Here is a 19,052-nt window from a genome sequence, read left to right as displayed (position 1 = left end):
GGTCTTACAATCAGGGGTTCTCACAATCAGGGGTATTAAAATCAGGGGTTCTTACAATCAGGGGTTCTTACAATCAGGGGTCTTACAGGCAGAGGTTCTTACAATCAGGGGTTCCTACAGTCAGGGGTTCTTTCGATCAGGGGTCTTACAGGCAGGGGTTCTTAAAATCAGGAGTTCTTACAATCAGGGGTTCTTACAATCAGGGGTCTTACAGTCAGGGGTCTTATAATCAGGGGTTCTTACAATCAGGGGTTCTTACAATCAGGGGTCTTACATTCAGGGGTTTATATCAGTGTGTTTTATATGAAAGAATGTGCCCAGATGTTGATATTGATCGTTCTTCCTTACGTTCAGGGGTTTACATCAATGTGTCTTACACGAATGGGCTGTGCCCAGATGTTGATATTGATCGTTGCTCCTTACGTTCAGGGGTTTATATCAGTGTGTCTTACACGAATGGGCTATGCCCAGATGTTGATATTGATCGTTGGTCCTTACGTTCAGGGTTTTATATCAGTGTGTCTTACACGAGTGGGCTATGCCCAGATGTTGATATTGTTCGTTGTTTCTTACATCCACGGGTTTTAATCAATGTGTCTTACATGATGAGCTGTAGGCAGATGTTGCTACTTATCTTAGTATCTTACGGTTAGGGGTCTGTGTTGATCGTACATACAGTGCGTATTCTGTGCCCAGATGTTGATATTGATTAATTGAACTTAAAATGTCACATCCATGTTAAACGTGTGTCCAGTTGTTTATTGCGATGGTAAAATGTTACATCTAGGGGTCTGCGCGCAGATGTTGATATCGATCGTCGATCGTGAAGGTCAGAACCGTGCTTGAAATCCAGGGGTTTTATATTTGTACCTCTATATTGTCGCTATGTAGCGATGATGATTTACATAAGGGGGTTTTGAATAAAATGTCATGGTAGTTTTATATAAGGGTCTGTTCCCAGCTATTGATAATGATCCGATAATCTTGCGGTTTCACGTCACGGAATCGTGGTGAAGACACTTCTCACATGAGGTATGATCGTTTGTCACAACGTGATCTCTTACGAAGTAGATCACGAAGTTTCGACTGCATAAGGTGAGTTTTATCTGCAGGGGATAAAGAAGACTAGCAGTATGCAGTCGAAACTTCGTGATCTACATGCGAAGTGAATACATAGTGAGAAAAACAACAACGACGGGGTCATTGAGATTTTCGGTTTTGCGGTTTTGGCTACTTTTCAGATCGGTTGTTGCGGTTTTTGTGCCAAAAAACTTCGCGTTCGCGGATTTTCCGTTTTTTAGCATCTGGTTTTCGGTTTTTTGTTGTTTTTCTTTTTTCAAAAATATCAATGGTTTTTGGATAGATACGGTATCCGAGGTGTTTTTAAGTTTTCCCTATTGTTGTTCCGGTCTTAGCGGCAATTATGCGCCTCTACTCATCTCGAACAGCCGCGAAACCTCTATATGCTCCTCTCGTCACCACTGCATCGGATCAATTAGGTTTTCGATAACTTTAATGTGAAAATTTATCGGTTTTGACAGTTTTGCATGCGGTTTTCGCTTTTGATTGTATTTTTTGTGGTTTTTTCAAACAGACGAATTTTTCGTCGACTATTTTAGGTAAACAAGCGATCAAACGAGACCAGATTATCCGCTTGGGGGAATGGGAATTTGATGAAGTGCGCGCACAATGCTAGTCAACCTATGATAGGTAAGTTTGCATGAAGTCAAATAACACCTTTATCTAATCCGGGATTCCATGCCAGGTGTAAAAAACTATTAGATAAACATTATGTAAATCTATCTACATACATACATACATACATACATACATACATACATACATACATACATACATACATACATACATACATAAACTTTATTTCCATTCGGATTTCATGATGAATAGCACTAGATGTGCGAGTATCTCCGAACATACAAAACAAATGACAATAAGTTTTAAATCGAAAGACATAAAACCTCATATAAAAATGCTAATAATTATATACTAATCCCCACTAGATATATAACTCCTAATGGCATGTTTAAAAGCAGCTAGAGTGTCCGACATTCTTAGTTCATCTGATCGATAAGCTATTCCATGCAGAGGCAATAAGATACCTGAAAGAGTGAAGTCCAAAGGTTGTGGTCGATCTTCACCGCTGGTATCTGTAATTTCCTTTTACCCCTTAAATCATATGCACTTTGACTGCGCTCTTTGAGAAGTGATGTGATATACCCAGGAGCCATGTTGTAAAGGCCTTTGTAAGCCATAGTTAATATGTCCTGGACTCTTTTATCTGTTAGTGATACCATATCAAGCCTGTTCAGTAAAGATGAATACGAACTTTATCTGTCTCCGAGGACTAGTCGAAGCACTCGCTTATTAACTATCTCTAGCTTATTAGAATTCCGTGCTCCACAATAATGCCATATAGCACTACAGTACTGAAAGATAGGTTAAAGTCACGGCTGCATTACGAATAAATTACAGGTGCGCCGCTTTGTCCTGGTTTGTGTAATTTGCACTTTGTTTATTTCGTTTGCCGTCCACTTTCATTTAACGCCGCTAAGGGCGCGTGAGGATCTCTTCAAGAACTTTATAAAAATTGTGGTTTGTCACTGTAGTGAGTATACTTTTCATATAAAGAATGACCGTTTGTGTTCGGATAACCTCGGATGGGAATCCCAACGTTTCAATTGCATACTGCGATTCTTCTTCAGCTGCACGTTCAGGCGATGATGAAGAAGACTCGCAGTATGCAGTCAAAACGTCGTGATCCACATCCAAACAAATTTCGATGGCCGTGCCAATTACTAACCGTGTCGTGCGATCACCGATATCAGAAGACCATTCTACTCGAGTGCCGTCGGGCGTTTCACAGCGATTTAGCGTGCCTTTGATTCAGAAAAAGAAAACTGCATGTGAATAGAAATATATTATGATTTCGACATAAACGGAATGCGCTCTGCCTCTAGGAAACAAGTTAAAATATTTGAGGACGAACTGATAGAAGTGGAGACGAACTTGTTTTATTCCGGAGACGAAATCGCAAAAGTAGGTCGGAGGCTAAACTGCAATAGAGCAAAACCTAAATGTTTCTGTGAGGTGAATGAGAATTAAACTGTCAACATACTGTCGATTCGAGTAATCTTGTTTTCCACGATAAAAATCCCAGTTCGAGGTTACAATTTTGCAAATAGAACAACAACAACAAAAATTTAACATTTATATAGCGCAAACTACTATATAGATAATCAGTCGCGCTTTACAATCAGTTAAGGTGAGATCGGACGTCAGAATTCATCAGGCGCAATATGCAGCCTCTTCAGTCCATGTATTGATCTCACCTTCCCTCCCCAATTCACCCTAGATTAGACACTACATAAAGATAGACCACAACACCGGGCACTACGTGCCCTACTCTTTTCGAAGAGTGTGTAGGTTCTTTAACGTCCCACAATTTTTATCACATATAAGGGCTTGCGAGACGGGACCTCCATTTAGCGTCCCTATCCGAGAAGACTAGAAAGTCTAACCATTTGCAGATATTATTACAAAGGCAGCACTTTCTTCTCAGTTATTTAAAGACCCTGAGTGTTGGTCCGGCCGGAGTCGAGCTCTCGACCTCCCGCACAACAGTCCAGCGCTATACCAGTTGAGCTAACCGGGAGGCGGTTTTTAGAAGGACGTCAAATGGATGTTGCGTTTCTAGATTTCTCCAAGGCTTTTGACGGAGTAAATCATTTAGTTCTACTACAAAAGCTCTGCAGTTTTGGAATTTCTGGTTCATTATTATTGTGGTGTGAAAGTTATCTGAGAAATCGTTGGCAAAGAGTTGTGTTAGATGGAGTCTCCTCTACCTGGTCAGCGGTTACTTCTGGAGTCCCACAAGGCTCCATATTGGGGCCGTTATTCTTCGTAATATTTATAAGTGACTTGCCCGACGCAGTTCTCCCCGGAAATGCTATAGCGATATACGCTGACGACTGCAAATGTTCAAGAATCATCGATGATGCTAGCGATCAATGTTTGTTTCAACAGGACCTAGATAATCTTTACCAGTGGGGCATTCGCAATTCTACGGGACTTTAATGTCAAAAAATGTAAAATCATGAGAATAACAAAGAGAAAACAACCTAATGTCTCTGATTTTTCCTTGGATAATTCCATACCTTGGAAGAAGTTAAAGAATTCAAAGACTTGCGGGTAAGAACTACTGAACACTTGAATTGGAATTCGCACATTGATATTATTGTGTCCAAAGCAAACAGAACGCTAGGGCTAATCAAAAGAACATGCAGAGGACTGGATGACTCAAACACACTGAGAACTCTCCACTGCGCATTGGTACGATCAATTGTTGAATACCTCTCTGTGGTATGGTCACCCTTCACCAAAAAGAACACAGAAAAGCTTGAAAAAGTACAAAAAAGAGCAACCAAATTCATATTAAAGACTGAGGACAATTATGAGGCTCGTCTAAAGAAGTTAAGTTTGATATCATAAGAAAATAGAAGATTTTTAGCTGACGTTACATTTATAAAGCCCTCAACGGAATTATTGACATTAATATCTGATTGACTCTTATGTTGATTTTTACTCGGATGCTGACCATTGTTCATTTAGGAAATATGATAATTTATCTTTAAAGAAGAAATACGCAAGAACAAATCCTCTCAAATATAGTTTTTTTTCACAGGATAGTTGATTCCTGGAATCTTTGCCCTTTGATACTCGTAGAGCAGCAAGTGTAAATAGTTTTAAGGCAGGAGTTAAGAAGTATTTAGTGGATAATATATCTAATTAATATTTTCCATGGAATTTTTATAATAATTATTTCTAGTTTGAAACATGTGTAATATATTTTTAGCCTATTTAACTTTGGTGATCTGTTTTCAGATGGGGACTTGGATTCCTTTACGGATTATACATATGGCGTTTCTTTTCTTTACGCTTTTACTTTATAACTTTATTTGCTTTAACTGAGCCATTAAATTGTAATAAATAACTAATAATTACCTTACTACAATCACAAATAACAGCACAACGTCCGAACTCTGAAAAAAGTCGCTTTGAATTTAATTTCCCAGAATTTTAGCTTTCCAATTCCAGTTGGCTTTGGCGTGAATACTTTCCAAAATATGAGTGGGAAGCTGGAATATTTTACCAGAATAGCTTCATTTTGTATAAAGTACAGAGTTTGTTTATTCTCTTGGTAAAGCAAGTTTACACTTTCACACGCCATTTTCTTCACTTACGTTTTGTGTTTATTGTGTCGTACTTGTGCATAAAGTTAACAGTTGTTAAACCATTCCTGGTATTTTGCCAACTTTAGATACGTGTGTAATGACTTTTCCAACGGATATGATGGTCTATGTTATAAGATTGGTTACTCATTAAGTTGTAGACGGAAACAAGGTATGCTTTTAATAATTTTTAAAGCCTTCTATAATAATATGCCTCAGTATATTCAATACGGTTATTTCAAGTAAGAGAAAATAAGAAAAATCTTAGGGGCAAAAACAAATTTGTTTTACCTGTAGCTAAGACCACAACTTACAGCCTTGAATCGACTTCATACATTGCTGCTAAGGCTTGGAATGCATTACCTGATAAGCTAAGATTAATGGCCGAATTTGGCCCTTTCAGGAATGAGATAAGAAAACTAAGTAATTTGTAATTTTATATCATCATCATTTATAACATCATTTAGTATATATTCAGAGCTGAGCAAAGAGTTTCCAGCAATCTCATTGGTCGAGCGGTTCCTTATATGACGCTATATGAACCGTTCCACGCGGTTTATATATGTTAAATGTTAAGATAAAATGTTAATAAATGTTACTAAAATGTTATGATTTGAGAAATTTCTCTGTTATAAATGTTAAATTTCTCTGTCATAAATGTTATGATTTGAGAAATTTCTCTGTTGTTCAACTCTGAAATTATACTAAAACAATTATTCGCCTCAGGTTCGGTAAATAGATATATCTTATTAACCAAGCGCGAGGGCCGTACCAGGAGAATATCGGCCCGAGGCCTTGACAGTACGGAACGAGCGCAGCGAGGTCCGTACAAAAAAGACCGAGGATCGATATTCTTCCAGTACGGTCCCGAGGAAGCTTGGTTAATAAGAGATTTATTATACGACTGAAGTTCAAAGGGACACACGTGCGGTATCATTCGGGACCATTCGGGACAGTGCCCGGTCCAATACTTAGAAAATATTGACCGCCAATAGAGCACTTTGATTGGTTGATTTTAGTTATTGGCCCTCTGACTGCCCGAGTCGTGTAATAATGAATGTGAATAAATATTCACATTAATGAGGTGAATAAATATTCACCTCGCCTTCGGCGTATAATTGTTAATTATATTTAGGCTTATATTATTTTTAAACTCTGTAATTTATATTCATATATTTTTCTCGGTATATTAGCATCTCTACTGCTAGAGACCGAACAAGCCTCATTTTCATCCGAGTATAAATAACCTCATCATCATCGCAGTTGCTCTCTGTTGGCATGATTACAATCATAATTCAGTGCGTTCACAATATTCGCTCCGATAGTTTTCTGTGAGTCTCGATAAATTTCAGGGCTTTCCCTCTTGATGAAGACACAATCTGAAAGCTCTGCCTGTTTAGGGCAAAAATAAAGGCTAATTCTGACTAAAGTGCCTCGGCAAATCCACAAAAAAAACAAACATACCAGCTTTCCAGAGAAGACAGCTTTATTCCCAGTAATCCTTACAAAAAATACATTCAAAGGTCAGTGCTCGTTATATCTCCTGGCTTAAAACGGAAAACTGCAAATGTCCGTAGATCTGTACAAATTTATGAGTGTCAACGAATCGCTTTTCCCTCTCTGTTTCCTTATCATCATACTACTCAGTCGAAATCGATATTGGGCGAGCTCGGAAGCGACGCGCGACAACTTCCTCCGGACGGATTGTTAGTGCATCCTGTTTTGCCCGAAAACACAGCGGAAATTTTCGAATTTTTCCGCAAACCTTTTCCGGAGGAAACATCGTTCGTTTGTTCCTCATAAAAAGAGACAACACCAAAAAAAAAAGTAAAATAAAGCAACGGCTCGAAATACGTACTGTAAGTGGGTTATCTTAGTTAAAAATACAGGGTGATGGGATACGCGGTAGCCGTAGACAATTGTTCAATTATCATACATCAATCAGAATTTTGTTCGTTGTTTACAATAAAGCAACTGACATCGTCGTAACTTTGAATATAAATATCTGCTCATATTTTGTCTTAAATTAGACTTAACAAAAGTCTCATTTTTCTAGAATAAGTTTTGCAATCAGACGGTGTTCACGTCTTTTCGCTTTGCCGTAAAGCACACAATCGCTTACCAGCAGGGTGCAGACCCCTGTGGAACGATAGAAATGCCCGCACGGTTTTCTCTTGTTGGATAGCTAATATTCTCAAGTTTCATTGCTTGCAAATCTGCAAGAGCAAAATTTGTGTACGTGTTGGAATGTAAACATTTCGATCCTTCCTCCACAATAACATGTGGGATTATGCAAATGTAGATTTCGTGTTATTCAAACAAATCATCAACAATTGGAACAAATGTGCTGGAAACCAATTAACTGAAATTAATCTTATTTTTTTGAGTTTCATGTGTCTTTCAACATGGAAAGACTCTCCACGTCTGTTCGTTCGGAAAACTTTGTCATTTATTGGCGGATTTGCGCTTTCCTGCTCAGTGAAATTCAGATTGTGATTACAGAAAAAAAAAATGAATAAATAGACAAAGGCCTATGCTTTTCTCAGAAAACCAGACCCCATGCAAAAAAGCTATGAGCGTGTTTTATTGCGTGATCGCCGGTGGGGGCTTCGCAGCCAAATAAATTGACCAGAATAGAATTATCAGCCATAGAAATGGAGAGGCAATATATAATTTTATCAATCTTCGGTGGTTTGCACGTTACGTGATCGTCGCCATGTTGGTGGACATAACAATAGATATCTCATTAGCTTCTTTCGTTCGTCCACCAGCATTTGTTCCTTTCACCATTGTTACCTGTTTCCCTAGAGATTGGTTGCAAACCACCTATTGGGGTTTCAAATCCTAACATCTAGACCAGCTCATAATTTACAACCGCGCGTTACTCGCTTTACGCCTTGCCTATCAAACAGTGAATAGCGAGAAGCGTGGTCAATCAAATTTCAGCATTTTTTGCTAGAGGGCCCGTAGATTTATATAATTGTCTGATAGTCCACAGTAGTGTGACCTCAACCATGTCTCACCACTGCGTCAGACTCAAACACGCCATAGATATTAGCCAATCCCAACGTTTGACTCGATCCACTGACCTTGTGCGGTTCAGCTTCGTCAATGTGCTGAGACAAATTTCGTAATGTTATTTACATCGAAAAAAAAGTACATCACGATCTCGACAGAACATCATTCAAATTAGGAATAGTATTCGAAGTGCTGTGGACACTTAATATTGCTAGCTGTATCTTTACAGGTGCAATACGGACTGCAGTCATTCTATTAAAGCGGTCATTGATTTTTATACAGATATATTTTAAACAGGAATAATGAAATGCACCGAGTTAGACAAACAAGTCATCTCAAATAACAATCATTTGCGTAACGTCAACAGTGCCTCCCGATGTTTGCAAGTTATTGCAAACTTCGACGCGACCAAATTGCAAATATTCTAGCAGGGAGAAAAGGATTTTTTCGTAAATGACAATTCAACTGGCACTTTTAGGTGCATTCGATGCCGCCACACCCATAGTTTTTCATCCCCGCCCTTCCTTTTCCTGTGGTGTTATTAGACTGAACATTTGTGCGTTGCTTTGCGTGGGTGTAACAATTAAAATCACAAGGAACAATAAACCGCCACTTTAAAGTTGAATTAAATATGACCACACAGCTGAGATATTGGATTCAGAGAACTTTTAACCAGAGGAAATGATTATATTCGAGGCTGTTTAATACATTCTTGTAAGCTGACACCCCTACTCTTAGATGAAAAATACCGTGCATGCAAACTTCGGGTAATAGTTTTGGTGTCTATTCACTCAAGGAAACTCCTGTTTGTTAGTGGTACGCAAATCCTTCACAAACTGAAATCTTTATACCGGAAGATCGATAGCATACTATTTGTCTATCTATAAATAAACAAAGCAAAGAAAATTTGTTTTGTGTGAGAAGACATTCCGTGATTCCGCTGTTTGTAGAATTCATTCACTCCTTTCAATGTCCTACGCATGGCTGTTCACCTATAAATGCTATATAAAGAACGGAAATGCTTAATCTCAAAACAGGCGTGGAATCAAAAACAATACATCGTGAAAGGCCCGTGACCCGCTCTTCAACATCCCACGTGAGTTATTAATATCGACCAATCAGAGCGTTTGCAATTTGGCATAAAGCTAGTCCCCAACTCATCAGTAATTCGCGTCACAGAATCGCTTCTCTCTCGAACGAAGAAAGGTACTTCGAGATCCCAATCATTGTCCTATTGGATCCAAGGTAAGTTGTTTCAAGGGCTAGCTGTGAGGTTACTTGAAAGACTGTAAGCTCCATTTTAAGTCCACGAAGTGCAACATTTCATTTGCGGAGAATAATTTTTTACTGTTGACTAGAAACCCCTTAGAAATCGTGCTGCACGACGGAGGGCAGACGTTTCCTAAATTAGGTTTCTCTGTGTTTGAAATTATCACAGAGATTGAATGTTTCTTTTACGTTAAATAGCATTCTGGTTACTATTTATTTGCGTTTTGTGAGCAGTTACTCTGCCATCATCGTGCTCGCGAATTTTCGAGCCAGCTTAGCTTACATATCAAAGCGACGAGAAAACGTTTTCGATGAACTGTAGATCAACGCACATATTAAACGCTGTGATTGGTCGAAATTAGGGTGTGTTAACCATGTTTTGACCTTCAAGGGAAGATTTTGCGGGATGTTCATTCAATGTGCGAGTGTTGTTTGTCTGTAAGCCGTCTTTTGTTTGTTCCTGCCATGAATTATCATTTTGCAATCGTCGTCACCAATGAGAAAGCAACACGCCACTCATTATGCAACTCGAGTTGATAGATTGGCATCCATCAACTCCAGTGCTTACTTAGCCAGGCTCAGTTCCTTATTTATGCTAATAACACTGGTTTAATATTATTACTTATAAAAGATATTCGCCGAAGAACCTTTAATGAATACAGAAAAATCAACCTTTATTGGCATTCTTTTCAAGGAGCTGAATGGTTTCTTTTCTTCTTTCCGTGATTGAAAATATAACAAAACCGTCGTTCGTGTGAAACGGTCCTTACCATGCCATTGTGTGCTTCTGACGCACGAGATTTAGCTATAGATGGTAACATGATGCATGTCTTAATACTACAAAAAAAGATAGCTTGCTTGAAGACGAAAGGTCAGTGAGTGAAGGATAATATTTCACAGCATCTGGCATGTAGCATACAGTCGAACCACACGCAGCTCAAGCTCACTACTAAAAAAGAAAAGCGGAAGTGACTCTTACAGTGTTGCGCAACGTTCTATATTTATTCCCTACTTTGGCCTAAAAGAGAGAAAAAATGTCTTGTTTTGAAATAAAATGGACTTACCTTATCGCCTTGTTGTTTTCTTTGCTGATTACCAGCGTCTCAGGCCATTTTGCAAAAGGACGACTAAGAAATGTACTAAGTTTTACAATAGAGACTGAACTATTGTTCTGCCAATTCGATCTTTTGTTTTTTCACATCCTCGTTTCCGTGGCCGTCGTCGTTTGCTTAAGGTCCCTTAAGAAACGAAGACGGCGACGCCGCGTGTTCAGTTTTGTTGGCAATTTCGTTTCCAAAAACCATTTAGCGAATCATACAGTTAGTACATTTAAGCGTTTTTATTGAAAGGAAAGAAAATAACTCAGGCTCGTGTGGCTTGGAAAATGCAACCATGACCGGATAATGTCTTATCGTATTTGACCACAATATTGATTAAAAGCTTATGTTATATTAAAGAAAACCTAAACAAAGAACCGTTTATACACAGTGTTTAATACGCAGTTATTCTTTAAAATGAGGAAGTGACGTCAGTCCTGAATTCGTACAGGGAACCATCACGCAACACATCACGCAACACACCTCGCGAATGGCTTCTAGTGACACTACACATTGTGGATATAAACTTGGCTTATACGCTAACGAAAAGAAAAATCTATACGAATGTTGAGTAAAATTTTCATGATCGTTGCACGTATCTAACGCTGCAAGCTGTTTTTTTTCTTTTTTCGGCTGATAATTTTCATGATCAGTGCACGTAATGCCACTGTATCGACGAACAGTAAACAAGTCGGCTTGCGGCATTCACGCGGTGTAAATATGTTTTATTTTTCGGGTCTGAGTTTTAGAGTCACCCAGAAGGTCTGAGTTTTTCGGATCTGAGTTTTCGAGACACCCAGAGGGTCTGAGTTTTTCGGGTCTGAGGTCTGAGTTTTCGAGACACCCTTCGCACTTGAGAATTAGCTCAAGCGTGATTAGAGCCGGCTGCCTTAATCGTGATTAAGCTTTGTAGTGCGACCATAGCCAGTGATGCAAATCACCACAGTTTAATTCAGTGCTAACGTCACCGCACTCAACTAACGCTAAACACGAGGGCCAGTTGTAATACGAACCAACGTTAACATATTGTTCAGCTCGCAGTTGGTTTGTTAGTTCAGTTAGTAGAGCACTGCACTGGTATCGCAAAGGATGGGTTCAAATCCCGTACGGGCTTTAAATTTTTCTTCAGGCCTTATTTCCACTACTGCATGAGTAGAGTTCATTACTGCAAGGATTGCTTTCATATATTTCATGAAACCGCAGTACACATATATGATTTTCATATATTTAAATTCAAAGATGGCCGGTTATTTAAACAAAGTTGAGCAGTTGTTTAACAAAACCAAGTTCTAGGCCGTCTTCAATTTAGCAGAACCTTTCATGCGAAGATTCAATTCTGTGAACAGTGTCGAGAAGGCCGAAAGCTAAGAGTGGAAAGAAATTTATATAATCAAATCAGCCCTTTTATAGAGAATCCTGAGGCCCACTACTTGCGTAAAACTTACCGCGGTTTGGGTTAGACCGCGTGAAATCGGCTGTAAAGGTCCAGCGCATTGAAACAAATTGCTGTTTTTTACAGCATTAAAGAAATTTCCAAACTCCCTTCCTTCTTTCGCTCTGAATTACTTCTGCTCCTCTGCGCACTAACTGGTTTTCTAACTAAACATCTATTTCCTCTAAAAGTCAGGTGTTAGGCTAATTCTCCAATGTCTTGGAGATCTTGAATAGAAACCACTTACAATTCTTCGGTGGTTTCTATTCTGTATGAATTGCCTTCAAGATTTAACCATCTTCAGCCATTTTTTACAGTTCTAACTTTGGCGGTTTATTTTTCTCCAGTCAAAGTAACATGTAGCCGTTTCCTTCACAAAGCGAACATTTTTTTAACTTGGCAAAGATTACATGAAACCAGAAGTACTCAGAACATCAACAATAAAACAAAGCTAGGTCGTGACTGTTGAAAGATTTCTGTCTGAGCTTAGCGCGGACTTGATCGAAAATGCCCACTTTACTTTCAGACTGTGACACTTGCTCGGGTAAATAATTAAAAAAAAAAGTAAGCGATAGAACACATTTTTTCAGCCTCTGTATAACTGACGTGAAGCGTTACTGCCATAGACCACTTTCATAAATGGCTGCCGGATTAATATTCTTTTGTTGAAATTTAGATTAGCCCTTCTGGCCTCGCTTGAGAAAATGTAATCTTTTGAATTTTGTACTGGAGAACGAGGCCAGAAGGGCTAATTTAAATTTAGACAAAAGAATATTAATCCGGCAGCCATTTATGAAAGTGGTCTATTAGTCAAATTTCGAAAGAACTGGGCGAAAGACCACGCTTCGGCCAGTTGAACATACATCACTAAAAGCATGATGGAGATATCAAACAAAGGCACGTTAATTCCATACCGCAGAGTTAGGTAGATTCTTGTCCCAGCTGGTGGCTTAGGTCATATATTTATATGATAATTTTTTTCTTTTAGCTGCTTGAAATCAAATGAGTGTCATGGCGAACAAATCATACTACAAGCAACGAATCCAAAAGATGCAGAAAGAGATTGATGAGGCTGGTAAAGAAACCAAGGTCTTGCGAGATTTGGACATCTTTGTGTTGGATAATTCCCTCCGTGAAAGTACCGTGGGCCAGTTGCGAGGGCACACTATTGAGAATAAGTGGAGAATTTACAACGAGGTAGGCGGTATATTCTGCTTCATCCCTGAGTTGGATTTCCAGTCTTCTGTTGTCTCAAAGGACAATGCATTTTAAAAAACATATCATCAAAGTATAAAATAATTATGATTCATCGCTTTCGATGTTATAACTTACCACTATCAACTATCGTCAAAAAATGGCAGTTTGACTTGTAAGCAAAGGTTTAGAAGTGGCTCTTAGCACGAAGTGGCTCTTAGCACTCTTAGCAACTGGCTCTTAGCACGAACGTGCTAAGAGCCACTTGGGTAGAATTTTCGTGCAGATTGAACCTTCAAATTTGCACATGAACTGATGGCCTCAACTCCCACACGTTACGTCCCTTCGCGGGGATCTTCGGAGCATTGAGACGTTATTTCTCTAATCCATGTATTTTACGTGCTTCCAAGTCAATGACTTAATTCAACCGTTTTCTGCAATGCGTTGGTATAGCTGTCGGTTCGTTAATTTGTCGACATGCTCCATTTAACAACGTTCGAACTCGTTTGAAAGATATCGGAGAGGATTACTTTGAATTAACGGGTGTTTAAAAGGAAGGAAAATAGACTTCTATCGCCTGTCTCGCTTAAAAGGCACTACGGGAACCCAATTGGAGATGTGTTCCGCGTTTCTTAACGTTTTTCCTCGATTCTTTTTCTAAAATAGATAAAAAAGGTTGGCTTCAAGAACATCATCGTGGCTTCTTTCTCCCACATGACTCGACTGGGTGATACTTTCATCAGACAGCTTCACGAGAAAGGAGAAGACTTCACCAATCTCTGGGCCTTCTCAGAGTTTCTAGATTCCGTTGACAAAAGTGGGGTTCCTAACACCAAGACCATTCCTGTTGGCTTACGGAAAATGAAAGACCTCCACATCAGGAACGCCATCATCGAAATGGATTTGGTTTACGCAGGAATCAATTATAAGAAGTTCAAAGTTGAAGCCATTAACGACCTTCTTACCGAGAGGTTGAAGTGGGTCCATGCTAACCTGGCCAAAGATTCCAAAGTAGTCGTCAACTTGCGTGACCTTCCCGACGGTATGATCAAAAGGCCAAAGCGTGTTTTTAAGGTCATACGTCACTTATCTTCCTTGCCACTTGATATCCGTCCATTTGGAATCGTTACCGAGGAGTCCGGAAAGTACTTCCCAGAGCAACTTGCAGCATGGATTAGTGCTGTTCGAAGAGAAATGGATGACTGTGGTTTCAAGGATGGCCACTTACTGGTTCACGTGCACGAGAAGTGGGGACTGGTAGACAGCACTCAGTTGTCATGTCTGGCCAACGGAGCAAATGGTATCTGGGCAAGTATGATTATACAAGGAGCATCCATGGGTGCAGCCAGCTCTACCGTAACCCTGATGAACTTGGTCCGCGTTGGAAATAAGAAAGTTCTCAAGAAGTACAATTGCACAGCCCTCCGAGAAGCTGCACAAGAGATCTGCAGGGCCACCACTGGACAAGAGCCATATCCACTGCAACCCATATACGGCGAACGAGCCCTGGACATGGTGTTCGGTATGCCTACTAAACTTGGAATTAACGAGTTCGACTTGGCCAAGTTCTTTGGGGAAAAGCCACTCATGCGAATGACCACACTGGCCTCTGCTGAAATGATCATAACAAGGCTCAAAAATATCTTTGGAGAAGATCCCCAATTTACCATCGAACGAGGCACGAGAATGAAGGAGGTGATGTTGGAGGATCTTCACAAAAACATCAAAGAAGAGTACATGAGTGCCGCAGGTCTTGCTCAGCTGTTTGACCGTTCTGGTGGTAAACTCACTGGAGAAATGGCCGATGTTCTAGCCCAAGACGAACCAAGGAAGGCCCATGCTCAGGTATTGATAGCCGAAGTCCGTACGATGTGGGATGAATGGGATCTGAGGGATGGCGAGAGGGATGACAAGTTGGAATTTGATGCTTTCTACAATGGCTTCTTGGCACCATATTTTGGTTGCTACAGGTGTGACGAGACGAAGCAAGCCTTGAAAGCTATGGACATGGATGAAGATGGGACCGTGGATTGGAATGAATTTGCCGTGTACCTGAAGTGGGCTATGCGACAGTATCCCGAGACCAAGACCGCTGAGGATCTCCTTTCTGTTGCTTTCCGCAAGGGTCTCATTCCGGCCATGCAAGACGAGGTGATCACTAAGGAATGCGAGTCTGAGCCCATGCAAACACGATGAACATTCTCTTAACCTGCGGGAATAGAAACTGACTATCTTCCACACATGGTGAAAGCGATTTGACTACAGTTTTGGGCTAGGTAGCCAATATCGATAGACAAACATTTTTTTTTTGTGTTGGACCTAACTCTTGGTCATTGCGATAGTCGATTTTCTGTGGCCTTTTGAGGCTTATGTAGCATTTAAGTTGTTCATTAATCATAGATGCCACGCTAATACTCCACGCCACTTCAATGGTGTAATTTCTTTATTTCAGTATGATTATAGGTACGATAACCTTTTCTCGGTAAAAAACTGATGAGATGATTATCTAGAATAAAGGATGTGTTGCTTTAAATGACTTCGTGTTTTAACATTTATTCAAAGCCTGCCAGGATCTAGCCTTGCTCTTGGTCATTATTAGACTGGATACATTTTTGGATCACCACTCAGGGGTAGAGCCAGGATTAATAAAGGGGGGGCCACACTGTGTCAATCAGAGGGTACTCACCAGATTGTCATGTCACGCCGTGTTTTACTTAATGCGACAAAAAGGGGCTTTCATAGAGTGGATCACAGGCACCCAAGAACCCCTCATAGCTACGCCCTTCTCTCTTGGACTGTTCGTTCATCTCTCTCCTACTTTCCAACGTTGTCAATTTCCAATCCAAACCCGACATTTAGGAGACCAACATGAGAGGGGCAGTGCAAACAACAGTTGCTCCCGAAAGAATTATGGGGGAATGGAGATGCGACTGGTATACATCTTGAAATATCAGCCTAAACTTTCAAGGGTTTTCCTCAGCTATTCCTGGCAAATTTTGAGAATCGAAACTCGACGTTTCTTCAATGTTTTCTTAATTTTTCTATAGGCGGATTCATGCTGACGTCATTGTTTACACTTTTGCTCATTTGCATACGGCTTTGCGTAAAGAAGGAAGCATGTTAGATACAAATTGACTTCAGGCAGCTAAAGAGCTAGAAAACCTTAGTACATGGTGAAATTTTTAGCTCTTTTGGTGTATTATTCAAGGAGAAATAGTCCATCAAAAACTGCAAAATTTCTGGGCGGCAAAAGCGCTAATGAGCCCATACATTCTATGTAAAATTTTGAGTTTTTAAACCTGTGTTGCACAAAAAGTATTCAATGCATCAGGCTCGTATTCATTGGCCGAGTTAATCGTACTTTGACATTTCGATATTCAGAACTGATTTATTTTTAGCTCCGTCAGAAACTGAATTGCTTATGCTAATGAGGCAAATATTGTTGTGGTGTATTTGTAGAGACTGAGTTGTATTGGTTCCAGTCTCCCCCTAAGTTTGTCGTGAGGTTGTCAAGTAATGCCATGTGCTCGTGAGTTGTAAATACATTGAAACCTTTTCCCTCGTTGAATACGCCTCAGTGGCGACGAGGATTCCCAAAACCCACGCGTGGGCTTTAAAGGCAACTCTGTCCAGCGTAGAGCTATTCGGAAATACGTTCGAGAAGTCCAAAACGACTACATTTCACTGAAGAAAAAGTGTCGGGAGAATGGCAGGCAGACCTCCTTTCAACGAGTTCGACGCTGAAACCATCCTCGGAGACCCAGGGGCTGAGTCGATTTCAAGTTAGGGCATGAAGAGCCCCTGGGGACATTGTCTTACAAGACAAGTTCCAAACGGTCGCAGTCGTTCTGCCATCTGATTGGTGCCAGAAAGTCTTTGTGTTTTTCTGCCCAATCAGAGTGAAGTGTGCTTTAGAGTCCTTTCGTGTGTTTTAACACGGACATATACTTGTTGCCCAGTTGCTCGCTATGTTTGTTTGAAACGTGCGACAGAGATGTGCTTGAGGTGAAAAGTTTCAGTCTCGGCACACAACCTGAGAGAAATCGATCAGATTGTCCGCGAAAATCTTACCGGAAATTATACTGAATACTTTCGCAGGTATCACTAGAGAACGTGTTTTAAAGTTTGCGAGGTTTGTATACCAAACGATGGTTGCAGTCATTGATATGTCGCTTGAAACGATAAACGAGATTTAAGCTAAAATCTTTCTAGATTTTTTGCATAATTTACTGACTGAAACTTTGCCAATCCTGTGAAGTTATTTCGTCGCACGGGCCACGCAGCTATGTCGAGCAACTGGTACTTGCGCAACTTTCTGTGCATGCCAAAATCTAATCTCATCTTCGCTCGAAAAAAAAGAAAAGCTAAGCGTGGAAACATTTGCTTATTAGATGTGGGTAGATGACCCTGTACTACTAAGCAGACATTTGCAATAAAGCAAACCCACTCTTTCCATCCAATATTTCTTGGTCTTTGGTTTTGTTTTTCCCATTGAAAACAGCATCGGATTGATTCCCAATGATCAAAGGTATTTAACTTGGTCTTCAGCAATCGACAGACTGAGGTGACATGACAATGACCAAGGGACTAGAAGAGAATCCGTGGCCTTCCTGGCTCAAGAATTTCAACACTCTAGACAGCAGTTGAAAGATTAAGTTCTTTCCAAACCCCTTCGGTAATTGCCCGAAAACATCTCTCCTTCCCACGATGTTCTCGTTAATAAGTTTTTGTTCAGATTTTAATTAGCTAACCGGAAACACAGCTAAGCTTTCTCTTAGCACTTGCTGGAGGTCGTCCACGAACTTAACGTTCTCTGCAACCTTGGCCGTATTGTGAACGACTTTACTACTAAGATTAGATTTTGGCGCGCAGAGAAAGCGGAAAGCTACGTAGGCGAAAGCGCCAGTTGCTCGACATACCTGCGTGGCCCGTGCGACGAAATAACCGCACGGGATTGGCAAAGTTTCAGTCATAGCAAATTATGCAAAAAATCTAGAAAGATTTAAGCTTAAATCTCGTTTATCGTTTCAAGCGACATATCAATGACTGCAACCATCGTTTGGTATACAAACCTCGCAAACTTTAAAACACGTTCTCTAGTGATACCTGCGAATGTATTCAGTATAAGTTCCGGTAAGATTTTCGCGGACAATCTGATCGATTTCTCTTACGTTGTGTGCCGAGACTGAAACTTTTCATCTCAACCAAATCTCTGTCGCACGGTCCAAACAAACATGGCGAGCAACTGGGCTACTAGTATATGTCCGTGTATTAAAACACACGAAAGGACTCTAAAGCACACTTCACTCTGATTGGGCAGAAAAACACAAAGACTTTCTGGCACCAATCAGATGGCAGAACGACTGCGACCGTTTGGAACTTGTCTTGTAAGACAATGTCCCCAGGGGCTCTTCAAGCCCTAACTTGAAATCCACTCAGCCCGTGGGTCTCCGAGGATGCGCTGAAACCGAAAACATCGAGAGTTATTTGGAGCGTCTTCAAGAGTACTTCACGGCTTATGACATCGATGATGATGAGGATAACGCAGCCAAACGTAGGGCGATCTTACTGACGTCGATTGGGAGCACTTCGTACAGAGTATTGAAAGATTTAGCGTTCCCGGATGCCCCAAACACGATAACATTTGATCAGCTGGCGACACTCCTTCGTGGACATTTTAGGCCCAAGTGTTTGTCGGTAGCAGAAAGATATCGGTTCCACTCAGCTTGTCAAAAACTACGGTGGCTTCAAAGGGACATACACTTTCCTCTCTCTTTTTTTTTCACTTGCGAC

At 40.3% G+C, this 19,052-nt stretch overlaps 1 protein-coding gene and 1 long non-coding RNA gene across 7 annotated transcripts; both read left to right on the top strand.

Annotated features, from left to right (window-relative positions):
- The first annotated feature begins 979 nt into the window (after window positions 1–979).
- Window positions 980–6,561, top strand: LOC148725810 (uncharacterized). 6 transcript variants are annotated; one of them, XR_015990935.1, is made up of 3 exons: window positions 980–1,032; window positions 1,620–1,710; window positions 2,307–6,561. It is a non-coding gene; the product is annotated as an uncharacterized LOC148725810 (long non-coding RNA). The 6 variants fall into 6 exon arrangements; XR_015990932.1 differs by having other exon boundaries at window positions 1,000–1,095; XR_015990936.1 differs by having other exon boundaries at window positions 1,001–1,032; window positions 1,595–1,710.
- A 2,800-nt stretch (window positions 6,562–9,361) lies between these two features.
- On the top strand, window positions 9,362–15,795 carry LOC111322521 (uncharacterized). The gene is made up of 3 exons (XM_022925629.2): window positions 9,362–9,512; window positions 13,054–13,262; window positions 13,926–15,795. Exons 2-3 carry the CDS (start codon window positions 13,068–13,070, stop codon window positions 15,453–15,455), a joined length of 1,725 nt encoding a protein of 574 aa, XP_022781364.2. The 5' UTR covers window positions 9,362–9,512; window positions 13,054–13,067; the 3' UTR covers window positions 15,456–15,795.
- Window positions 15,796–19,052: the final 3,257 nt, after the last annotated feature.

The sequence above is a fragment of the Stylophora pistillata genome, chromosome 8, assembly GCF_964205215.1.
Source record: "Stylophora pistillata chromosome 8, jaStyPist1.2, whole genome shotgun sequence".
Lineage (NCBI taxonomy): Eukaryota > Metazoa > Cnidaria > Anthozoa > Scleractinia > Pocilloporidae > Stylophora > Stylophora pistillata.
This window is presented reverse-complemented; position numbering and strand designations above follow the sequence as displayed.